Source organism: Nestor notabilis, unplaced genomic scaffold, assembly GCF_000696875.1.
Source record: "Nestor notabilis isolate BGI_N333 unplaced genomic scaffold, ASM69687v1 scaffold9161, whole genome shotgun sequence".
Taxonomy (NCBI): Eukaryota; Metazoa; Chordata; class Aves; order Psittaciformes; family Psittacidae; genus Nestor; species Nestor notabilis.
In genome coordinates this window covers 6,496-32,175 of record NW_009913307.1, presented here as the reverse complement: position 1 = coordinate 32,175, position 25,680 = coordinate 6,496, and the positions used below count along the sequence as shown (strand labels likewise).

The following is a 25,680-nucleotide window of genomic DNA, read 5'->3' as shown; positions in this document are numbered from 1 at the left end:
AAGTCCACTACAGCAGGAAAAAAGCGCTCTTTTTATTCTCTAAAGCACACCCGTGAACACGGAACAAAGTCTAATGTCAGTACAGAAAAGCTTCTTAGTGCACCTCCTCATTGCAGTTTCTCCATTAGTTCTTTTTAAAAAAATCATTACACCTTAGGTATTTTATATGTGCTTGCATTAAGCTTTGCATTATCTACTCATAACACAATTCACTTCTAGAAGTCAGTTAGGAAGCTAAATCAAAAAGGCCCCTTAAGGTTGCTTTATTTACAGTTGCAATGGCTAAATTTTAAACACCTTACAGTCACTCCCAGCACTGACCCCCAGTTCAAAGGAGTAGCTGTGATTTCTTTATAACTATTTTCTAGAGGGAATTAAGTTGTCCATACCTACAGGAAATACACATGCTGACAGAAGTATTTATTATAATGAATGACAAATGAGAAACTCAACTTTCAGGAAGAATGAACAGATGTTTGGTTTTGTGCTGCACCACTGCCGACTGTGGAAACAGCAGCAATGTGGGAGAAAGAGCAGTGAAAGAGTGCTGAAATGCAGAGCAGGTCTCTGTGGCTCCTCTGTAAGAAGAGTTTTATGTTCAGCTCTCATTCCCTCCTCTCTTTACTACGTCTGCCCCATTAGTGCTTTTTTGTTAAATCAGGCAAATTTCTGAACTGCAATAGTGTACACTTTTACTTCAGAGGAGAAAAAAAATAACAATGCATCTGCAGAAGGCAGATTATTCGAATAAGAACAGATCCATTCTTCTTCAGTTTTATAGTTTAAGGATGTAGGTCTTGTGGCAACTGAGAAACTGCTGTAGAGATTAACAAATGGGATGCACATAATCTGTGTGTTCTTATGTACCTTCAAAACCCAAATGGAAGGAAGAAGTATCTGCGACTCAGGTAGGTCCAGAAGATTTTTTTTCTTTTTCTTACACAATAAGGTAGATTACTTAGCACATTCCAGGTTAAAAAAATTACAGTAAACATTCAGTAACTGGAATGCATATAATATACAAGTACCATGACATTTACAAAGGACGATTTTTCTTTCTAGAATAAGCATAAAAAAGTTACAAGCTAATTCACAATAACTTTAGATACAATGTTATTAAAATACATTGATGTTAATCATAAAAATATTTTACTATTTATATGTACATTGTATAAACCTTAACAATAAGAATATGTCCATTTTAGGATGCCTTAACGAATATTTAGGCAGATTGGCCCACTTTATAGTGCAGTATCCCTGTTTTGGTCTTCACACCATGAAACTGTACCAGATTCACAGTATCTTTGCTAAAAGGCTTAAACTTCCTTTCATTTAAGAAATATTAATTCATTACAAAGAGCCGGTTCTGTTTCCGCTTTGTTTCTTATTAAATCCTACCCCCAACAGTTCTGGGCACTCTGCCTGGCCTTGTGCGATTTGGTTGCATTTCCAAATAAGGCTGTAATTCATTTCATCAGTTATCATGCTGTCTTGCTTGTAGTCTGGATGCTGTGCGATAAATTCCCTCATCCATCGAGCAACTGTCATCAGTTCTCCTGTGGGCAAGGGGAAGTCAAATCTCACAGTTATACAGCTAACTTAGCAGTATGACACCTCAGGTTCTATGCATTATATACACATATTAATGAATGGTCCATGCTTTAAGGAGAAACATATTCTAATATGCATTTTTTTTCTTCGATATGGCTAAACTGCAGGCATAATTAAGCTATTGCTGATATGGTCTAAAACTCAATCGTTTAGTGCAATCTCCAAATTTTCAGATGTTGTAAAGAGACAGTGCAGAGAGAAGTAGCTACTGGAACAGGTGTTACCAACAAATTGTATAGCAAGAGGTCTTGAACATGTCATTTAACAATGAACCAATAGACACCCCTACAACAGCTACATATATTTATATGTGTGTGTGTATATACATATATGTATATATGTATATACGAAATAATTTTGTAGTCGATCCATTCAACTCATCTGCTAGCTTTGTTCTGTCTACCTTGACTTACTATTCTTTCTCCCTCTGGCAGCTCCTGAAGTTCCCCACTGCACTAGCTCCTGGTTTGTTAACTGCGAGATAACAGGGGAGAGCAGCCCAGCTCACACCAACACAGACACCTAGTGGTCAGGCAGCCCAATCCCTCCCCGTCCTTTGTAAGGGTGAACACAATGCACAGCTCCCAAAAAGCCTATTGAGAAAACGTGCCAGAGGGTGACAAAAGGTGTGAGACAACTTTGCAGCCAGGAGAGACAATAGGAATCACAGGTTGAGAAGCAACAATATACTTCAGAAGTTTGCAAGCTTATGAATGTTGATGAGAAGTGATTAGAGAAACATCATCCTACAATTAGAGAAACATTATCCTACAATGCAGGTATATCATGAAATAACTGTGAAGAGCATTTAAACATGCAAAACTACAGGAATACATTTCCCAAAGGGCATATAATAAAACTGTAGTATTTCTTGTTGTATGATGTTACAGGGACCAAAAGTGTAACTGCTTCAAGAACGGTACGGCAACAATCATGGAAACCTACTTACACAACATCAAGCACGACTATTACTGCACCAAGTTTGGCCAAGAAAACGCCGACACTGCAGCCAGCCAGGAACCAGGAAAGCACATCAGGATCACCTGATGCTGCTATCATAATACTGCTCTCATTAATATTTAGTGGTGGTCAGTAGCTGTTGCCTGCCTAGCAATCTGTAGCATCACTGAGAGGCGGCAATCATGCACCAGCTAGACAGAGACCAGGAGGGCAATACCTAGCTGTGCTACAGGAGAAGATGCAACTGAAGCACAGATAAACTGCCAGGGCAAGGTTAAAGCCAGAGCAGCTGAGGTGCCAGTGGTTAACTCTCAGGAGTGCTTTGTGTTCAGCATGTGAGGAGAGAAATCTGAAAAACAGCCACTCTGTGGACATGTCTCATGCCAGACAGGCTGCAGTTCAGGAACATTTGATGTAAGACTGAGAGTTAAACCAGAATAACCCAAAGCTCACAACTGAGAAGCATCATGGCACAGTAACACAATAGCTAATGCTTTTTATTCTGTGAATTCTGGTTCTTAAGAAGCATCATTTAAAAATCATTTCAGCTCAGAGTTAAGACATACTAATTAAAACTTACTACCATTCTGAACTACTGCTGAAGTACTGAGTTACCAGGCAAGAAAAAGTCCTGATTTCCACCTCAGCTTTAAAAAAGTCTTTACGTAAAAGCTTCTACAACAATTTTCAAGAATTATAAAGGAATGCAACACTTTAGTTTAAAATTTGGGAGGGCGAGGGAGTCCTGGTTTATGAGACAAAATCAACTGTCTAGCTAAATTTACAGCAAGGCAGGCACACAAAGCCTCTGTACACAGAAAGGTATAAAGCTGCTGCAGACTGTGCTACATGCCCAGTTCTGAATTCCAGTTTAGCCTGCATCTTTTACTCATTATACTGCTGAATTTTAAAAAGGAGCACAAAGAGTCATTATATTGCCTGTCTTCAAAAACACTGCAGCATGTGGAAGAAGGGAGAAGCCTGGTTTGCTCTGCCTTTAAGGAATGTTGCTTCTTACAGAAGGGCTTTCTTATCAGAGAGCTAAAGACTAGGTCCCATGCTCTAGCATACCGAAATTTAGACTAATGAATGCTTTGGAGTCATACCAGTAATACCAGGCTAACGGACCCAGTCCCACATACTCTTTCAACATTCAAGTGACCAGCAAAGGGGATTACTATACATGCAAACTACTACAAAGTGGAAAATACACTCGCAAAAGCAGCAGTAAGTGCTGAAAAGAGCAATCTTGGATTGGAGATGCAACTACAGCTTAGAAAGCAGTGTAACTGTACCAGTTACTCCTAATTTAAGTTCTAAAATGGATCAACAAAACATAACCAGAATTACACAGGATGAGATTTAAGCCAGACAACACACTCCAGTCCTTTGCTCCTATAATTCAACACTGAACCAGACAGCCACAGCTGCCACCAGGTTTACCCAAATGAAAACACTAAACCAGCCCAACTACTGTCTAAGTAGAAAAATGCCAGTAAAATCAATGTCCAACAGTGTCAAACGTACCAGATGCTCTCTTTTTTATTAGCTTCAGGTAGTTTAGGATGGTGCACCTTGTGTCCACATCCACTTCCATGTTTTCAAGATAGGAATTCAAAATTGGGATCAAACCAGGAAAGACTCCTTCCTGTGAAAAAGAACAGAGTCAGCATACAAAACATACTCAATCTGGTTTCTGGGAGGGTGGAACAGAGGGGAAAGTGCTGTGTTCCAGGCAGAACTGGCTATGACCTTCCCATTGATAATTGTATCAATGCTCATTAAGGTGTACTCTTCTGTGTTGGTGCCTGTCCCATTCTGTGCAGAGCTACATCCATCCACAACAGCGTTTCCACCTTCATAGATGACAAAGGGAAAGGAAGAAATGGTTAGAAGGGAAGAGATGTACTAAACATCCACAGGAGTGTTAAACAGATTGCTTCTTGTCATACCTTTGCAAATATCTTTTCTGAAGTAAAACATTCCCTGCCGGACAGCATCTCTTTTCTGGGCCACCTTCATGTTTTCATCCACCTGGCAAAAGAAGTATTTCAGAGATTTGTGACATATTTTTGAAAATTAGGATTCTCCCAAACCCTCACATTTTGGTCTCGTTAGTTGAAACATCCACTATTGCTATTTAGTCATACCAGATTAAGCTGTGGAGATAAAGTTTCATTTCATTCTTCAGTGCTCCTGGACAAAACCACAAAGAGATGATGTTCTATGAAATTGGGTCTCCAGCAGAAAAAGTAATGGTATTATGTTAGAACATGCTACATTAGTATTTAAAGTCCAGGTGAAAACACAGGTATAGCTGTGATTAACAAGTTGCAACCCATCTGGCAGACTTCTTGGCATATTTAGATGCCATCTGAATGAGTACAGAAGAAAATCAACATTTTCCTAGCCACAGTTCGCTGCTTTTATTAGCAAAATCATTGAAGTCTTTAGAAGAGCCCTCACTGTATTAAACAAACTTTCAGAAACAGAATTCCAGTAACTTTGTATGGGAATCATATCTATTCCATACCCAAACAAACAAACTTAGGCTGCTAGTAAAGAAGTTCTAAATTGCAGGCTTCTGAAAAAGTCAAACTACAAAGCACTGCTCACACATTCTGCAAATAGCATAAGCACTGCTCTGTCTTCCTGGATGGAAAATTTTTGTCCAAATTCTTTGTTTGGTATGTTCTCATAGATTTAGCATCACACAGCTTTCAGACATTAGCTTTACTGTACTGTTTTCAGAAGAAGGGATATGATTTGCTGAATTCTTTGTCTGACCTTTTATCAAGGGCAATGCAAAATCTTCACTTCTTGCCTTTCAAAGCTTTGTTTTCAAGTGTTTTCATTCATTTTATATTATGAAACCTACTTACACAACAGGCTGCTTTGAAAGTTTGAAAGCACTCCAGTCCTAGTTGACAGGAGTACAACGCACTCAATCCGACAGCAAAGATTAGTGTGAGGTTAGCCCCATAAACCCATATTATTTACTTGAAAGAGGTAGGCTTACCAATGGTTGTGCAATTCTGTTTTGCATTACCTGCCAAATTGCTTGGCAAGCTCAATTTTATGCCCTCCCCAGCCCCCCAACTCTATTAATGTTTTCAGCACCTCATCTGTTTTTCAGCCTTAACTACTATTCTTTAGTTAAAATATTTGTGCTTTTGAGATATTCCAAACAACAATGTACTTATGCACTCTATGGGCTAAATTGCTGCTCTATTTATCAAGTCTGAACTCCCTGACATCAGGAAGAGAATTTCTCCTTTTAGAAATCATACCAACTGTACGGTATGATTACTGTTAATTTACAACGTCAGTATTTCTCCATTTTAATTAAAAACACTAGGAATAAACACAGGATATTATGGGTATGTGCTGGTAGTATTTTCTAGTATATGGTCTGTCAAAAGCCTTCTGCGCTGCAATTCTGCACTGATTTTATCTATAACATTGCAGAGCTCTCCATTTAAAAAGACATTTTCAGGTCAGGTGCCTCAGAAAGATGATGTGCAAGGACAGTTTCACACAAAACAGTTCAACAATTGTGAGAACAAGATTAAGGAAAAGGCACATTTTGCATGGCTGGTCTGTCCAAACACAAGTCACAGCTGTGACCAGAATAGCAGTATTTGTTTTCACTCAAATACACTGTAACACTAAGCATGCTGAACTCCTCCTTTCTCTCTCCATCTGATACAAACAAAATAAAGAGCAAGACACAGGCAACAGCAATGTTAAAATAAGTACCTAAAGTTTTTATTTTGACCTCCACAGGGCATTTCCCCTCCCATATGTAAAATGGTGGAAACATGCCCTTTCCCAATCTCAAAAGCAGTCTCGTGACAATGGTATTTCTCAACATTTTTGCACTAGTCAGACCCTGTTAGGCACCACAGTATCTGTCTATAAGCTTAATTCCACGAGACAGCAGTAAAATATTTGTTTAACACTGCACAGCTGAAATTGATTCAGAGTACCAGTACAGATAAAAACTGACTGAAAGATAAAAATGACTGTTCTGTGAGTACACAAATATTATTAGTTCCTAGCTTGCAGAGGATAAAAATCAGACTTGATGCAAATACCTTGCGTTTAGCTCTAACAGATCTGATCTTTCACACCTACCTTGGACAAAGGAATGAGAAAATCCAGTTTATATGACAGAATCACTCTGGTTAGCAACACCACGAACACAACATATGCAGAGTTTTCAAAGTCTGTTAACTGGACCTGACATGAAAGGATTAAAGATTAAATTAATATAGTGGGAACACACTTATGGTGGTAGATAAATATCTGTGAGAGTTTAAAACAATGACTTGAACATTCATGTTGGTACTTGTATTCACAAACACTCTGCTAGCAGAGATACTGATGGACAAGCAGGAATCATCCAGTGACTTCAAATGCACAACACACATCCACCAACAAACGCAACCTTAATCCAATGCCAAAACACACTTGGGTTTCAAAAGACTAATAACCTGCACCTTCAGGTTCACTGTGTAATTACAAATGTATAATAGCTTTTAGATTTCCCCTTCAAAAGGATTAAATTCAGAGGGCTCAGAAATAGACAGTTATAAAGTAGAAGCACTTGTGAAAAACAAAACAATGACAGTGGAATTGTTCAGTACCAGGAAAAGTACTAGAGAAATACAGTCCCTGGAAGCTAAATGGGGATTTGTTTACTGTTGCTTTAATACAAGCCTAATTCCTTTCCCCATCACTCCAAATCCATTAGCATGCTTTGCTGGGCTGCAGTGGATTCCCCTGTCAGTTACATTCCCACAGTCCATGTCTGATTAAACACTGCTGTCCATTTCACTTGCATCTAGCAATTCAGAAGGGAGAAAACACTGCATAAGTAATAAGGGTTTGAGACTGGATATCAGAATGCCTGGTACTTCTCCATTTAAAAGGAAACGTGCTTTTGTGCGTACTGATGCCTTTCTTACCTCCATAGGTCTGAATTCCACTCTCCATCCAATATCCGAATTTGGAGGAGGTGGCTTAAACCTCATTGTCTGCCAGTTTGTAGACTGAATATTCTGCAAAGCACACGAAATAATCTGTCAGAATCAAGATATGCATCATTCTATAATATAATCAAAGAAAAAGAAGCAGATAAGTAGAGCCCTAATATTCTCCCAGGAACAGCCAATTGAGTTAGAGAAGCGCTTCTAAACTAAGTGGCATGACTTCCTAAAAACCATAAAATAACTACCCAACCTAGGAGCAAATACATTACACTTTCTCATGCTATTTTGTTTGAGGATTACATATAAGATACTAGGGGACTGAGATTCAGCTGACTTATTTTTTTAATCAAGTGTTGACGCATCCCAAACTAAAAATACCTAATATTACCATAGTAGTTATTTCATAAAGCTGTGCAAGAGACATTTATAGATAAATGTCATGCAAAACAGTTTTTAGGAAGCCAAAAAAGTAACATAGCTATAGCTTGGGCTCTTCATATTTTATCTGGTGTAAAGTATAAGCCACCACTTTTTCCTAAATAAATCATAAAAACAAATAAATAAATGTGATTATAACTGCAGAGCCCTATGCTAAAGAACTAGTTGGAGTGAAAAATTCAGGAGAAACATTCTTAGCTAATATAGCTATGCTCCAATTAAGCAGTACTATTAAGAATAAGCCATTTTATGTATACATGTATTAAATTTCTCTAAATCAGACACAACCTCAAAATGGTCGGATTCATTTGCATCATCTAGATGTATTTTCTCCTCAAACAAAGTCAATGGGTCTCGAATGAACAAGTGTGCAATATGCTGTGCCAAAAGGTGGTCAATACCTAAAAATGAAAATTCAAACAAACAATTCACACATAGCAAAGCAGGCTCTAGGAAATGATTTGTTTTACAAGACTGAAAACATCCAACTCTGCAATGCTACCTCAACCCACCACATCCTGTTAAAGTTTAAATGATGACTTCAGGAAGGAAGGAAATGATTAAACAGGGGAAAAAAAAACCAAACCAAAACAGATTCTTGTTTGGAAATGGCAGCTGAACACTGGTGTGGCTGCCATTCTTCCTGTTTTCTGATGCACCTCTGTGCCACGTTTCCTAAAGCAGTTCCGCTCTCTCCGCAAAGATAAAACATTAATGCGTCAAACACTGAGTTTCTCCAGTCTGTTACAAATGAATACCTCTTAAAAACTCTCAAGACCATGCTAAACAGATACGTCCTGAGTAGGAGTCACTCTGAGGGATGCACAAGGATTGAAACAAACAAGAACAAAACCGTAAAATATCCCCACACACTGCAAGCATAATTCTTAACCTGCTCATAATGAAGCAAACACTTACCTTCCTTTATTAGATGCTCGTAGATATCTTTGTCTATTGTCAAATCAATGTCATTGTATTTCTCACCACATTCAGATAGATAACTGTCTATGGAATCATATCTGGATTTACTGATTCTATAAAGGTTGTTCTTCAGTGGCTATATAATTTAAGAATACAATATTTTAACAGCTTGTTAGCAATGTTACCTAAGTTTTGCTCACTAATGACACTCATGTGAGATTTATTATCCTATTTAAAAAAACCCTACAGCCTCAATTAAGTTATTCAAAGCACAAGTATTGAATAGGCTTAATAGAAAGCAATCCTCAAATTATGACTGCTTTGTTTGCAGCTGTATGTATCTGAGCCGAAAAACAGTCATCACACATTGACTAGAATTCTCTAGAAGTGGAAGCATTTTCCTGATACCATTACCCCAAGTATGTGGAAAGCATTATTATACCTATTACAACACATATCGATACAGTTTAACTATGCACACATTATTAGAGATGCTCTTAAAATGGGTAATACTTCAAGTAGATTTTTTAATTATTTTTTTCCTACAATTATGTAAGTGCCTTGAATCCCAACTTCTGCTTAGACAAACTCCTTAAGTTCTGACAACTGGTCTTTTCACATTGCTCTAGTTTATACAACTGATCTTTTCACATTGTTCAGCACATGCTATTTAATCCAAGGCAATTTTTGCTTTTTGAGCTCAAGCACAGGCTGCAAAGTTTCATCACAGGGGGAACTTTTCAGCAAGCTGTAGAGGAGTGAGTGGAATTCTACTAGGATTTCATACCTAATTAAAAATATGTATTTGCTAATGTAAATTGTAGAGCTAAGGTGAATGTTTACACCATCTCCTATATTTACCAGGAAGACTGCCATGTTCCCTTGTTAGGGATTTTGATGAGCACAAGCAGAATTTGATACTAAAGGAGATTTAATTTTTTTGACTGAAAAAAGCCAGACATCTGCTGCCCAACACTACTTACCTCTAGCCCCCTTTCTTCTCGCGTTCTATCATCTACAGATGCAGAAATTACTCCCCAGCGACAGTCAATATCAGACACGTAGCCTCTGTAGAATGGAGATGCAGCACTCAACGCCATCTAAAATAAAACAGCCCGATATGAAAACAAAGGAAAAAGCCAACGAACCAAAAGCAAAATATAACCCCACTAGAAAGGGAAAATTGGTGGTACAAAAGTAACTCAAGTATATACTTCAGTTTAATGCATAGCCAAAGCCGTATCACCACAAATCTCTCAACTGCCATCTCCAGAATATGCCTAGATGAAGGGTTAGTACTACTCAGTAAGAATTTGACTCTCCAAATTTATTACATCTTCAGATTAGCACTTGAGAAACATGAACATGATATAGGCAGAAGCAATTTCACATTAAATCAGCAAGTATTCTGCTTGCATACTTCCAATCTCCTAAAGCTCACCTGGCAACCATTTCGTTTTGTTTATTTTTGTTTGGCCAAGCACCTTAGTAACAGTGCTGGAATATGCCTCCCCTGGAGCAGGATCTGCTCACCACTGAGACCAGACCAGTACTTTATTTTTGTAACACCCGTTTATGACCACATGCTTACAAAGGGAACAGATTTAAACAACTTAAGCTGAAAACCTTTGTAACACCAGAGTTGACACATTAAACCTTGTTTTAAGAAATAAGTTTGTCTTGTTTTCATGAAAAACTGCCCCAAATGTATTTCTAGAACTACTCAGCAAGAGTCTCACACATGTGAGAAGGAGGGCAGAGGAGAGAAAAAATAGACATAATCCGTTTTGTGGAGTCATCTGAACATTAAAGAAATCACACTGCTCATGTGACAACCTAGGAAGAGACTGATGCTTCTCCCAGAGTACTAAATTTGTGAGTAGCATTCAAGTTTGGGTTTTCTTACATTAGATTTTTTTTTTTCTTTTTACATTCTTTTTACAGCTTTCACACAATGCAGAGCTCATGCAATAGAAGTCCATTACTTACCACAATGGGACAGATCGTGGCTAGCTGATCATAGAGATACCTTGCTTCAGAAATGCTGCAAGCCTGGAATGTTACCTGTTGGAAGAACAACAACTGCTATCATAATTTCTACAATCACAGTGCAAACACAGTATTCCTAGGTTTAGAATGTGTGATACAATAAAACTATTTAAATACCAGGACTTTTAAGGGGGTTTATGTTTCGTTGGTTTTGGGTGGGGTTTTTTTTGTTTTTTTGGTTTTTTTTTTTTTGTGTGGATATCAACCCCCCCAATTCTTGGACAAACTGGTTTCCCCATCTATCAGCAGCACTTTTATCACAAGCTTCTTTCCACACCATTTCCATGTTCATTAGAAGATTTCAGACCACGACTTTTCGTCTGTGAGGCTAAACATAAAAACACTTGCCAGAACCAAAAAAAAATGAGTTAAGATCTACAATACATGTGGGTCAGTAACGCACCTTCAGGAACTAAGCCAGGAACCCACCTACTGAAACAGTCAGAAGAGGTTGTAGATATGATATTTGTTTTATGTGATAGCTAATCCTGTTTTATAGAACATTTCAAAATGCCCTTTGATCCTGAAAAACTGCAGAAGTAAGTCTTAGTGTCTACTGTAACTTCTATTAAAAAAAACCCCAAAAGTCCACTTTTGCATATATTACAGGCCAGGACACAGCAAAAGATGGAAAGGAAATTTTATTTGCGGAAGCCATTAACGATGTGGAAGCCCTACCACACAGAGGCCACTGGAAAGTATAACTCCTTTGCAACTTGTGGTGAAATTTGCTGAGAGCACCATCAAACATGAGACGCATTTCTAGTGGCACGTCTTAGCCTCTGAGACTTCCCAAACCAACACTTCATGCATTTTAAAAATGAAGGGGATCAATCACCTCAAAATTGTTAAAAGATGCTAAACAGACTGAAAGCCTCTCTCTCCTTCACAGTTTACATATCCTAGACCAGAGGATAACTTAGACAGGAGTGTACTCCTGTACCGCTGTCATCATTTCATACCATAGGCTTCAGGCCTAAATCACCAGCGCTGCTTGCTGTCCTGAAGAATGCTAGCCGAACAGACATTTTCCTTTTCCATGGATTGCAATTAGAGTCCCACAGAACACACAGGTTCTTCTCAGTCTGCCACTGAAGCCCAATCTAATCCCCAGTAAGCCTTAAAAACCAACAACGAACACCCAAACACCCCAAAACCTCCTGAGTTCACTGGTGGGCTCAGAGACGGATTACTTTTGGGGGGAGGGGTGCTGGTGTAGAAGGAATATGGGACTTAAGTTTGTTTGGTTTGTCTTTTTAAATCTGCAGCCAACGTTCATTAAAACATCCCAAGTTAGAAAAAGGGCGTGTGGTAGAGAAAATATTTCTGTGTCTATCCTTCAAGCAGCTATAAGAAAATAAAACCCAACAAAACATACTTTTGAAAAGGCAAGAGTATTTCTCTTGCAAAGCAGCAGCTAAGTACGATTTCTCATCACTAACTTTGGATTTCCAGCACTAGGAAGCCTGCCTTGGGGTGGAACAACAGGACATCTACACTCCTTCCCCTGACAGTGGTAACAGACTTTTCTTCCTGCTTATGTTTATTTCAAATCACATTAAATCTGGGAATCAATCCAGTTTCTGGCCAAACACCCCATTACAGGGGAAAGGGGCACAGCAGTCTTCTCCAGAGGAGGGCTGCAGGCAGCACAAGACTGCAGGTGCAGTACCTCCCACGCCACTGCCACTGTGGGCTGTCCCAGCCCAGCTCATCAGGACATTACTTTTAACCTTGGAAATATATAAAAGTTGTAGCCTGGTGTGTAGTGAGAAAAAAAAGCAAAAGGAGGTGCACATACTGCAAGCTACCTTACAGAAATACATGTTTTCTTCTAGCCTGTTACCAAGAATTATTAGTTGATACACAAGCAGTTGCTTGTAACACCTGCCAGCCTTGTTCTCATTCTCCCCTTATGATAACAAGACTACAAAATTTGATCACTGATTACAAGAAGGGGAATAGTAAAACACTACTCCTTAAAAAGGATTTTAATATATTTTTAAACAAGTTCTGAATGGTAAGGCTAAGTTTCTTTTATTGGTTTTAAATAAAAAAGGGGTAGTATAAAACATACCATACCAAACTTAACACCTTGTAAAACCATGCAGTATTATGTATGCGTTACTACTATGCTAGACTCTCCCTAGTTTACCCTTAGTGACAAGAAATCATACTCAAGGAGCTGTCAAGAACATTTCATTTATTCAGCTTTTGTAGTTTCTCATTCTGAAAGGGAAGTGCTTTGAATGGAGTTATTTCTGCCACTGCTGTGAAACAAGAGATTGGAGAATTTCCTTTAATCCCCTAGAGACTTAACACTAGCCACTTCCTAGCTCTGCTTCCAAGACAGCAGTGGCAACAGACAGATTTTCTCAACAGTCAAACATACCACTACAACCTAAGGTATCAGCCCATAGCATCAGGTTACTATGGGAGGGAAACATTTAAAATAAACAGACACTGAGAGGATTAAAGCACTCCCAAGACACGGCACCTGTATTTAAATAGAGGATACTGTAAAACAGCAGTAACTCAGGCAAATGAACGGAAACAATATGAAGTAGGCATGCAAAAATGGGAGAAAACAGGGCCAAGGACATCAGCCAGCACACGGTAGCAGAAGACAGCTGCCCACATGGATTTGGGAGCTTCATGGTACAACCAGTGAGGAGACTTCTCAGCAGATTGTTGAAAATATGCAAGAATGAGAAATTTTTTACAGGAGTTAGTGTGGTTTGTAAATAAAATAAAATAACACAAAGGAGAAATCTCTCCCTCTGCAGGGCACAGCCTGCCTCACCATGGGCTGCATCACTGGCTGCAGGGGAATCTCTGCTCCGGCACCTGGAGCACCTCCTGCCCTCCTGCACTGACCTTGGTGTCTGCAGAGCTGTTTATGACACATACTCACTCCCCTCTCCAGCTGCATTTGCTCCTGGTAACTTTTCCCCCTTCTTAAATACATTATCCCAGAGACACTACCACGATCCCTGATGGGCTTGGCCGTGGCCAGCAGTGGGTCCATCTTGAAGATGGCTGGCATTGGCTGTACTGGACACAGGGGAAGCTTCTCAGAGAAGACATCACGGTAGCCCTCCTGTTACCAAACCTTGCCATGCAAATCCAATAGTCCTGATTTTAGGACTAGATTACCAGGTACAATATTAAATTTGCTGTTTTATTCCCCATGTTGCCACTCTGGAAATGCACCGGTTGAATTGGGCAAGAGAAATTAGAAATAAGACAAGTCTTAAGAAACGAAGCGTTTAGGAAAGACACCTTGGCGCATTTTACCTGAAGACAGCAGTTTCCCATTCCAAATCCCATAGCATCCATGTATATGTAGTCTGGCTTTGCTGCCTTTGCTGCTTCTCCATCATCATCAGGAAACGTTTCGATAAATGGTGATGGCGTGTTCTTATCTTTAAATACTGAGTGGAAAACGCAGGTACTCAGTAACCCAGAGCATTACACTGAACAATTATTTTGAAAAATAAACAGACTGTTTACTTACTTGGTACATTTATCACAACCTTCTCTCCTCTTCGGTGCCGAATGTTTCTGGTCAGTGTACTACAACAACAAAAGTTTGCTGAAGTATCTTCAAGTTTCTTTTTTATGCATATGTTTTTGCACTTAGTTTCTCAGCAATTCTCAAGGGTTCAGTATGTCAACTTTCTATCTGAGCATTTTCCTTCTGGACACTTATTTCCTAGTTTAAGATAAACTGTAACATATACAGTGCTGAATTTCTCTTCAGTAAAGCCAGTCTTATTTCAGTGGACTTCACCGTACTATGCTGATAGAATAGACAAGCAAAAGGCTACTGACCTGGAGCATGCAAGGGTAAGGGAAAACTGTGTGTTTAATTTTTACTTAAAATGATTTTGTTTCTCCCAAGTCTCACCTTAGAATGAAAACTCCTCTCAGACTACACAAGCAGTTTGACACCATGCTCCATTTCAGAATTACTAGGGAAGTTAATGAGTACATTGAGATGTTTCTGTGACATACCTGAGTGAGAGCTGGATTAACTGTGATGGAAGTAGTTAGCACTGGGATTTCAAACTGGAAACAGTTCTGCAGTAGCACAATCAATGTGAACTACTGTACAATCAATGGCATCAAGTACTATGTAAAGTTACTTGAACTTAACAGTTAAAGTCACTTTGACAGGAAATATGTGTCATTACAGCCAGCCATCTCTGTTCAAGTCCTTATGGTATCTGCAGCAACAAGCCACATAGCTCTCTACTCCAGTAATGTAACGAAGTTGCAGGTATGCCAATGATATTTAAGCACAAAATATTCAACTTCTCATTCTTATTCCCCAAACACTCTTACCTAAATCTAGGATGTTTATTGATGGCTTCGTCTGGAAAAAACAGGGATTTTGAAGCTCCTCCTTCTACTGGCGTTGGCTTATATTCCGGCACTGTAAACCCAGGACACCCTAACCTATGTAACACAACAATGAGATCCAAACTGTAATGAAAACAGACTGTGATTTTAAAATGGTCAGATGATTGGAGGTTAGGATTCTAGAAGACAAAGGCATAAAAACAGGTTTTTAATTTTTTTTTAAACACTTACGTTTACTCTATTTCTGAAGCACTTTTCAAGACTGCTACCTATGCATGTGAAATTACCAGAAAGACGTCTTGGAACAGCTGCCCTTACAAGATCTGTGTTTGCCAACAAACAGCTTTGTGGTGGATGAAACAGACCCTATTTTTTTTATTTTTCTTTTGAACCACTTCTCTATTTATCATTAGAGTGTAAACATGGACCTTTACAATGGCTGAAGCAGGAAACTTCATTGTACTATGCAGAGTACACATGCATTCTTGTGCGTTAGCATCTGTCGTTAATACTGACATGCAGCTGCATTCTTTGCTTTGAACAGTTTTCTAGAGGGGTCAGGCTAATGTTGACTGCTGAAGTAAGTTATCCCAACAATCTACCCCCGTTGAAAAGATGTCTCTAACCAACTCTGTAAGAATTAGAGGTAGTTTCAATGTGAGGCACATCCCAAGCCTCACAATGATTTATGATCTTAGAACTCTGAAAAATCCCATGAGAAAAATGTAATAAGCAAAGAAAAACGACAGCTATCAGGTGTAAAATGCAGAGATACTCAAATGAATTAGAATACAACCCTCCCCTCCGGAACCTCTGTTGTAAGTTTGAGAGTCATTGGAAACAAGAATAAGGAGGTTTTCAGTACAACTAAGGCAAAGGAACATTTGAGAAGATGGAGGTAGAGTTGTAGATTAATTTAGAAATATTAATTTCTCCATGCTTCACAGTATAAAGAACAAGAATTGTGCCATTTCAAAAGGCTCTTGTATCTGGATGTCTAAAAAGGGTTAGCTGATACAACTACAAGTAAACTATTCAAAATACTAGGAACACATACATTTCTGGAAATACTGTTTATGTTCAACATGTACTTTGCTATTGGTTTCTTCTTCCTGGTTTAAGTATGCAAGTTATTCTACAATATGTACACCCAACTTCATCGCTTACATAAGCACAACACTGCAAACTTCATCACTCCAGTCCTCAAGAAAGAAAACACTTTTCTGATCCAGTAGCAAGAAGTCACAAATTTAAGAACCAGGGATACTCATTTATATTCTAGGCTAGTATTCTTCTTGTATTTAAGCATTTTCAGGTTTGTTCATTTTTAACTGAGTTATTCTCATTTGAATAAGCCTACTTCTTTACCTTTCTTCTATCAGCACTCTAACAAGTTTCTCTTTTCAGATGCACAGATTTATTTTTATTATACACAAATGCATATGCACAGATGGAGACAGGCATATGTACATACTGTTGCAGAGAGAAGGTAGCAGAAAAACTCAAACCCACAAAACCTCAGATATGTTTGCTCACAAGACTCCAGTCGAGCCAACAGGGACTTGAACAGCAAGATAGCAAAAGGCAGAAATAAGAAACTAAATAGGCTAGGGAGAGCAATCTCTGAAGGATGAAACTATGTTTGGGATGATCCACATGTAATAAACAAGCTACATTTTATTATTTACTGGCTTTCTCTGAAGTCCAATGTATTGCTCCTAACAGCGATGTAGAAAGTATTTATCTGTATCGACAAAGTGATGAGCCCCTCTTCCCCCTTTATTCCTTGCAAGACTGGGTCTGAAACATTTGTACACAGAACTTATTGACTGGCAAGCTATTTGTAAGGTTGCAGGGCAAAAAAAACCCCACCCCAATTCTGTAACACATTGAGAACTACTTAACCATTGGATTTTAAATAAGCTTCTATTACTTTAAAGATGTCTAGTATAGCTGTCATAAAAAGGAGGCGTATTTTGTTGAGTGTTCTTAAAATAGCATTCATGGGGCATAATGCAGGCATTTCGGTACCTGAACTTTGCTGCTAAGTCACATTTTGTATGATTCCCGCTCTCAGCAAGAATTTAGGGCCACTGTGTTCTGTACTAGACAAGAAACCAGCTAGTAAGGCCAGCTGCTTCTCTTCTACTGCAGAGCAATTTTTTTTTAATTTACTATTTTAAGCATAACTATCTTCTTTCATTGACTGACCAGGCAAGTTAGAATGAACACAATAAATGCCTGCCTAGAATTATGTTTGAAAGGAAGGTCACAGAGTACAGTTTCTCCTAGGTAATGAAGCACATGCCGAATTTAACTTCAAGAGCATTTTACAACACTAAAAATGAGGAAATCTGCCCTTTGAAAGGGTGTTAAGGGTGCTATGAACCCAGGAGAGGTGCTCTCCTTTCTAGATTCAATAAGTATAGTATTATAGAAATTTTAAGTTTTCATTTTGTAAAGATAACTGCATTCCTGTTCTACTATGTGCTCCAAACCACCAGAAGCAGCTTGCATGTGCTTTAATGAAAAAGTAGTGTTTAAAAAAGAGACCAGGTTAGCCACGTTTTACAAAACTGCTATTTATAAACGCTTGCAAAACAGGTAGAAAGAAACCTTTTGTGTATGATTTCAAGATGGCAGACTACTTTCTATACAGTATCTTGTTACAAATATTCAAGTACTCTTTCCTTATACAAAATCATCACAGATTACAAGTAACCTAAAAATATAAAAGATGCTTGATTGATTGTCTCACTGCAATAAAATTTTAGGGAACACAACTGGAACATTAAGCCAAGGTACTTTAATTGAATCATGTACAGTGTGGCTATATACAATAAGGACAAAAAGCATGTAAGAAGAATAGGGAACACTTCAACAACCATCTCACCGTGGAAATGATGTCACAGTGCAAATAGCCTCATTTTCTTTGAGAACAGAAGCAGCCTCTTGCCGTCTTTTCCTCATGTTGTCCTGCACGGTGTTAAATTCAGACATGGTTCCCCCATATGGCTGCCCAGGCGTCCCTTCAATCATATAGCTTCCATATTCTGGTCGCCAGAGTGTTGGGTGGCTATAATGAAAGAACAGCCTCATTTAAATATTTCTGCAACTTCAAAAAAAGATGAACTATTCGTGGGAATTTCAGAAATGAATGCAACTTGCAAGAAAAATCTCCTAAATTTGAATACTCAGTAGAGTAACACAATGCACTTGCCAATGTACCTCACTGCCAGGAGGCAGTGAAAAGAAATTACGGCATAGTTTGGCAGTAGAAAGTGTTGCTGCATAGTGTAGTAAGTAGGATTTGCCTATGTCAAACTGCAATCACCTTAGTATCTGTCTCAAGCTTTGTTCCTTGGGGTTTTAACTGAAACTGGAAAATACAGAATGCTCAACTGCTTTCACAGTACACGGCAAGGCAAAAGTTATGATCAATTTCTTCTTTCTACTGCCTGTGAATACTTGGTCTTGTTTCACAAATTTATCAGGTTGAGTGCACCTAGTCACTTCCCCTTTGGGAAGCCATGCCATCACTATGCAGCACACTCTACAAAGAGACAGTCACATCTCCCCTACTGTTTTTCTGGCAGTGTTGGTTTTGAGCCTAAAAGCTAAGGGATTCCTTTTTGCACGCTTTCAATAGTCCCCCTACTGAGGAAGACAGACAGGGAAGCCTTACTGGAAGACGAGGCTATGGTACCTAGAAAGAAGCAGACAGGCCCAGGGAATAAAAGCTTTTTGTTACTGCAGCAGTTTCTCTATGCTCCCGTTAAGGTGTGACCTGCTTTGGCTTTCTTCAGCCAAAACACTTTGCTGTCTGTGGCTATCAGTTCAAAGGTAATTCACAGTTCTCTGGCTAGCTGAAATAGGGATATAATCTAACTATTCTTGAAAACTCCATGGGAGAGAATGGGGAAGAACTGCCCTGCCATTCTTACACCTGCCTTCCGAATTCTGCCAAAAATGGGAGAGTGCTCCTACAGACAACAGTCTCCCCTACACAGCCCTCAACTGCTCCTGTAGCCACAGATACAGGGGCAAGTACACACATGCATATACTTTATAGGGCACGGAAGGTCTAGTACCAAATTACTGTGTATACACAGACACAAAACCAGGGCAAGAAAAAACAAATACCAAACTGTAACTTCTGTGGGCTCACCATTACATCCTTCTTTCTTCCAAAGCATAACAAAAAACGCGCATGGCCTGCCTGCAAGTGTGATTAAATCCTTCGCTTCCTGCACCCCAGACTTATGTAACGATACAATTTTACTGACAGCAGACTTGAAAGTTAACACTTTCTGTACAATATCGTAACAGAAAAAAATACCCAACCCACAAAACAGGAAAATTACTCACTTGGGGTTTACCTTCTCCCCTTTGTCTTGCAGTGTTTGAAGAACTTCTTCACCACAGAGCACCAAGCGCACTTTCTTATTCTCATGGTCAAATTTCACTAACATATATTCCACCTTGTAAATAACGAAAACAAAAACAATTAAATAGTAAGATTTTGTTCACAAACATGTTGGCACATAATTTTAAGGATTAAACAAAATGGGTATCAGACTGAACTTTACGGAACCTTAAAACCCATCATTAACTGAATGCGGTAAACAAAGCTGGAGATGGCAGCTGCGGGCTTATTTCATTTTGAATAAAGAATTGAAATTCCTTGAAATCAGCCTTGAATTGTTTCCCCCTCCATTTCTTATTGTGGATATTTTGCAAAGAGATTTCTAAATTTGTATTTGCCTCCACACTATTTTTCAGACAAAAAAGGAATAAACTCCCATGCAAGCCATGGGGATTACCCACAAACACATCTCTCGTCCCGCGTTAGTCTCTGCTACTGACAAAAAAGCAGTCATTCTACAAACAAGACATCCATTTACACTCATCACTTACTGGAGCTATTTAAGGCTAGCATGACCCTCATTACAGACAGCATCAGTCCTGCTATTAACACACTCCAGCTCTAGGGTTTCCACCCCTTCATGATTCATCTTTGCTGCTACCTTTTCTTCCCCTCCTGCTCAGCATACTTTGCCTCCTCATCCCTGTACCTGCTCCAGGGTGCAATCCACAACCAATCCAAGAAGCCACTAACAGCAGCGGTGCTGTCACCCAACACTGGCAAACAAACTGTTGCCATAACAGCTTATCAGAAAGCAGCCAAACCTGGAACACCCTCATGTCAGACTTCCTTATCTCCATGCATACTTGCTACCAAAGCTCCCCAAAAGACTCTTAGAGTGCTACCCAGTATAGCAACCCAACAGCCACCTGGACCTTGTAGCCCTTCCATATTACTGATGCAATCTATTTCCTAACACCTATTTGGCAGGGGATGCTTTGCACTGTTCTGGAAAATGTGAAAGACAAAACAGGCCCAAAGTGCAATGTGTTGCCTACCACACAAAGCAGAAGTCGTACATGGAAATGCATCACAAGGGTACGACCTTTGAAACACCCTGACAGGACCAGCAGTGGTATAGAGCGCCTTTTGTTGGAGGCTCTGAAACCAGTGTCTCCAAGACTTCCGTAACTCACCTAATACAAACATCAGCCTGTGGTTAAGAATTCAGTTCCACAGCTAGAACTTGTCACAGATTTTGCACTGCGTTCCTGACACTGCCTAGAGCTGCATCCAGCAGTACTTACCAAACACCACTGCTCCAGCCCCAGGAGTTCAGACTCATGCAAGATGATGTTAAAGTTGCAGCATACCAACTCATGGCTACTTTTATTTGGTACATAAGTCTGATGCGTATAGGAAAACAGCTTGCCAAAACACAGGGAACTTGAACGGTGTTTTCCAACACACTGTAAGTGGATTTGTGGGCTTTGTGTTCTTTGATTGCTTCTGTGTTCATGAAAGAATTATTGCTTGCTACTGTGACAACAAATAATAATCCTCTGCTGGGGATTAAATCACCAGCAGCATTATCCAAGAGCGTCTGTAATTCTACAGAATCTGATTAGACAGAAAGCCTGGAGGGACCCATTCAGCAGTTACACATGTTCTCTATATTTTTTTAAGATAAAATTTTAATCCCCTGAAGAAAACCAGTGATTTCTAGTTTCTGTGCAAGACAGCATTTCGTGTGGTATTTTGTGGTTTGTGTGTATTATACCACAATGATCTACTCGAGGTAAATACAGACTACAGTCAACCAGGACGCATTCAAGTACTGATTTAGTTACTTAGTACCAGTCTCTCCAGCAACACTTGACCCATGATTATTGGAAAAAATAGAGATTACTCTCACACCTTCCAGTTTCCACCATGCTCAACATCATCTCTTCCTGCTTCGGAAAAGCATCGTCTTCACTCAGACCCAGCCTAAACTAGAGGAGGTACACAAGCACACAGTTCTCCGAGTCTTACAGGCAGACACATGTATGGGCATCAAGCCCACTGCACACCTGGCCTCCTACCATACCATCCAACTGCACAACACCCGCGTGGATGGGCAGCAAAAGAGAGGGCAAAGGAACTGCAGTTGCCTTTGAGAGATCCTAAAGCTGAACATTTGTTCACCGTTACATGAGTATGTTACTATGATTAGCCTCCTGGCTTAAAAAAACCTCCCCAAACATAACTGCAATGAGCTGGTGGTGAGAATACTGTACTTCTCTATAAATCATATTACAAGTTTCACAAAAGAAAATAAGCCAGAAGTGTAAAGAAGCATTAAGCCAAGGAGGTAAAACCAAAGAAATCAAGATGTTTCATAATCCAAGTGCTGTAGTGAATATATTGCATTTATGCATCTAGCTTTAGAAACAGATACTACTCTTGCCTCCGGAAACATTGACTAATCTTCAAAGCTGTCTTAACACACAGAAGATCTGCCATTAATTTTAATGAGAAAAGAAAAAAATCTTCAGACAGCTGCCAACAATTCCAAGTAACCCGCAGAGTATCTTGCCAACAGAGGGACTGCCTGAATGGGCATCCTTAAAGAATTTAATTTAAGCTCATCAAAAGGTTTAGCCTGCAGCTAGAAAGAGAAACAAATTCAGAGTTCGCACATTTTTACATTTAACTTCAGCTCGTCATTCCCAGGCTTCTCACATGTTTTCTACCCACAATAAAGTTCAAAGAATTGCAGCCAAGTTGAAAGCATCAGCGCGCCTGGCAGAGCTTCGAGTCTGAAAGCCAAATACGTGGGGTTTCACCCAGCATTCAGAATTCATCATTTTGCCAAGCTCTTCAGAGTCAGCTTTTCTCCGATTTTATCTAGGCTCCCTAGCAAGCATCAGAATACACGTCAGGTCAAATTACTGATGCAGATAGCCGACAAGCAGCCTTGCTAAGAGCCGGCTAGGAAAGCACACCCTACCATGGTGAGACAGGTGGCCACTTTGGCCCTGAATGCCCAGCCAGTGCTCTCACCCTTCAGCAAACCCTATGCATCTCTATCCTCTGGCTAGCATGTGCTGCAAGGCTGCTGAGGACAGGAGGTGACCTCCCAGCTTCTCCCTGCAGACAAACACGCACAAGTGAGTCCTTGAAGCCCCTTAGTTGGGGAGGATACAAACCACCCTCTATGCATTAAGCCAAACAGTTGAGCTAGACTTGCCCAGTGGCAAAGTGAAAGATGATTGTTCTCTGGAAATGGGTAAATGTGTCTGAAATGGTGTTTGAATGCCCAAGTTATTGGACCATAATCACACACGTTTCACACTACTTAAAAATGAAGAAGTATCAGTTAAGTGACCCTTTAGTAGCAATTCTAAGGAACAAGGAGAACCAAAGTTGACACACATACCACATAGTATCACCATCCAAATCCTTGTCTTGGAAGTGGCCTGCTTTCCGGTATCAACCCCCCTTCTCACACACTCAGCACCATCATGCTAAATACACTGGGAACAAAATCTATCTAATAGTTGAGGATGAAGCCTGTGCTCCGGAGTTAATGTTAAAATTCTTTGACATTCAAAGTACTTGTCACAAGGTATTTCTGTGTATACAAACACAGGCAAGCAGTCTGGACTTTGGTACGCTCAGAACTAAGGTGTTGAGAAGATTACATAGTAGAGGAAAACAATTTAAGAATGATGATCTGTTATCTGAAGAGAAGTTTTTCTGAGAGGAAAGCAGTGCATGTCTTTATGCTCTCTACCTGTGAAAACCAGTTCCCTGAATTCACCTTTTACCACACTCCTGGTCATCTATCGCAGCTGTGGATGCCCCATCACTGAAAGCATTTAAAGCCAGGCTGGATGGGCCTTCGAGCATGGAAGTGGAAAATGTCACTGCCCACTGCAGGGGGCAGTCAACTAGATGATCTTTAAGGTCTCTTCCAACCCAAACCATTCGGCAATTCTAGATGAAGCCTGACCACATGCAACTTACCATCGCTGTTCCTCAAAGACAATCTTATTGATGGTTTCTTTCTCCTTCCACTGGGCAACTATTGTCACATGTACCTGGGGCAATTACTAGCAGTCTCCTCATACGTACCTTCCCCCAGGTCTGGAAGTTTAAAAAGAAATTGGAAATTTTTTCTTAACACCCAGTGAGGTCTCACAGCTTGTGTTTACTATTACCAAAAGCTACTCCAACACTTAATATCAGTATTTTTATGCAGTATGCCTCATATATTTATGTACACAGTAGAAAATAAAATTGTGGTAAGTTTTCTTCTCAAGACCATCGAAGAAACAAAACTGTTCTCACTAGTTATTAAGCTTCATTATAGCAAAAATAAAAACCCAAGTAGTTCCCACACACATTTATTAGTCAGTTAATATATCATTAAAATACCCTGCATCATTAAAATGACAGCCTACAGAAGAACAAAGTTTAAAGTTTTAATAACTCAACTGTTCATTAAAGAACCTCTGCCACAAGTTTTCAGTCTTAAGATGGAAAAAACAGATTTCTTCCACAGATACACATACTTCTGAATAACATAAAGCATAACAGTAAGGATTTTTTTTAAATACAGTTATTTTCTCACCACTGCTGTGATAAATTATGGAGCCACAGCAATAACCAGCTGGTATTTTACCTTTAATGACAGGTTTACTAGGCCACAAAGGTGAGCCTAAACCCTGAGGGAGCAGATTTCAGAAGAAAACAAGTCTGGAAGTGCTGCAGAGGCCATTTCTCTGCCTATAATGTGCCCATTCCTAGCCGGCCACATCCCCAAACCACACAATGGCACATGGCAGAGCCACTTCCATGCTCATGAGATTACCATGGGTGTTCTCTGGCACAGGAACAATTTAAAGTATCTGCCACAAACAGTAGAACCGAGGTTAAAATTCACTTCCCAAAACTCTTAATTTTGATCAAGTAGATTGAAGTGGGCCAATCCAATGAACAAAGTAGTTTCCAGCTCTATACGAAATCAACTCCCAGAGACCATGCCCTAAAACCAAAACACAACCAATGTTTTATATTACATTGACAATAAGCAAAAACCTAAGAGCTTCTATGCCACATTAAAGACAACCATAGATAAGGAAAAGGAGGAGGATGCAGGGACTCTCATTTCAGTGAGCACAGCCAGCCACAGCTAGGTGCTCCTGCCTTTTCCCCCTCCCACTTGGCAACATCAGGGTTGCAGATTTTCTTCTGCATGTGACACGACGTGACCAGAGGATGTCCTGTGCTGCACATACCACAAACGAGGAAACTAGATTATTAAAAACTAAAATCTAGAGGTTATAACCATTTGCATGCTCCTAAGGAACAATATGTGGCGCATTAGAGAGCAGAGTGTCTCTTCTTTTGACTGCTGTAACACTTGAGGTTAATACTGTTAAAAAAAAAAAAAAAAAAGACTAGGGTAATGTCAACTTTAGATTTCTACAGCAAAGGCAACTTTGACAATCACTTATGAATGTTCATAGATTTAAAAGAGAAAAGAACAAGGGTTTTTTGACACTATATTTTCTGTTCCACATATGCTAGATGTTTTAAGTACTAGTAAAAGACTACTTGATCAACTGTGAAACAGGATGCTGCAAGCTTCTAAGTTGCCTCTTGCATCAGAAAGCAAGACCACAAAAAACACTCCAAAACCAAACAAACAACATAAATAAATAAACCATTCTTGCCACTCACCCTTTCTCACACTGTTAACTAAAATAAGGTGTCTGCAGAGCAAGAAGAGGAAACCCTGTGATAAAAGAGGAATTACAGTAGACAACAGTCTTGTGACAAGACCATAGCAATTCAGTTGACATCCACAGAAAGAAGTTCACTGTGAACAGAATATTTACCAGAAATATACAAACAGCAGATAATTTAAGCTTCTCTTACTAAGATTGAAGATCGGGAAGGAGGAAATCAATGCTTGCAATGGGGATG

The 25,680-nt window shown here is 39.5% G+C and overlaps 1 protein-coding gene across 1 annotated transcript; it reads right to left on the bottom strand.

The window, feature by feature from the left end:
- Nucleotides 1-945: 945 nt before the first annotated feature.
- On the bottom strand, nucleotides 946-20,170 carry GCLC (glutamate-cysteine ligase, catalytic subunit). Its single transcript, XM_010023143.1, has 16 exons — nucleotides 20,103-20,170; nucleotides 19,707-19,819; nucleotides 18,232-18,414; nucleotides 15,321-15,434; nucleotides 14,491-14,549; nucleotides 14,271-14,407; nucleotides 10,914-10,988; nucleotides 9,908-10,024; nucleotides 8,922-9,060; nucleotides 8,292-8,404; nucleotides 7,542-7,634; nucleotides 6,709-6,813; nucleotides 4,524-4,605; nucleotides 4,324-4,427; nucleotides 4,099-4,219; nucleotides 946-1,556 (listed from the first exon to the last, which is right to left on the bottom strand). Exons 2-16 carry the CDS (start codon nucleotides 19,808-19,810, stop codon nucleotides 1,351-1,353), a joined length of 1,752 nt encoding a protein of 583 aa, XP_010021445.1. The 5' UTR covers nucleotides 19,811-19,819; nucleotides 20,103-20,170; the 3' UTR covers nucleotides 946-1,350.
- Between the last annotated feature and the right edge of the window lie 5,510 nt (nucleotides 20,171-25,680).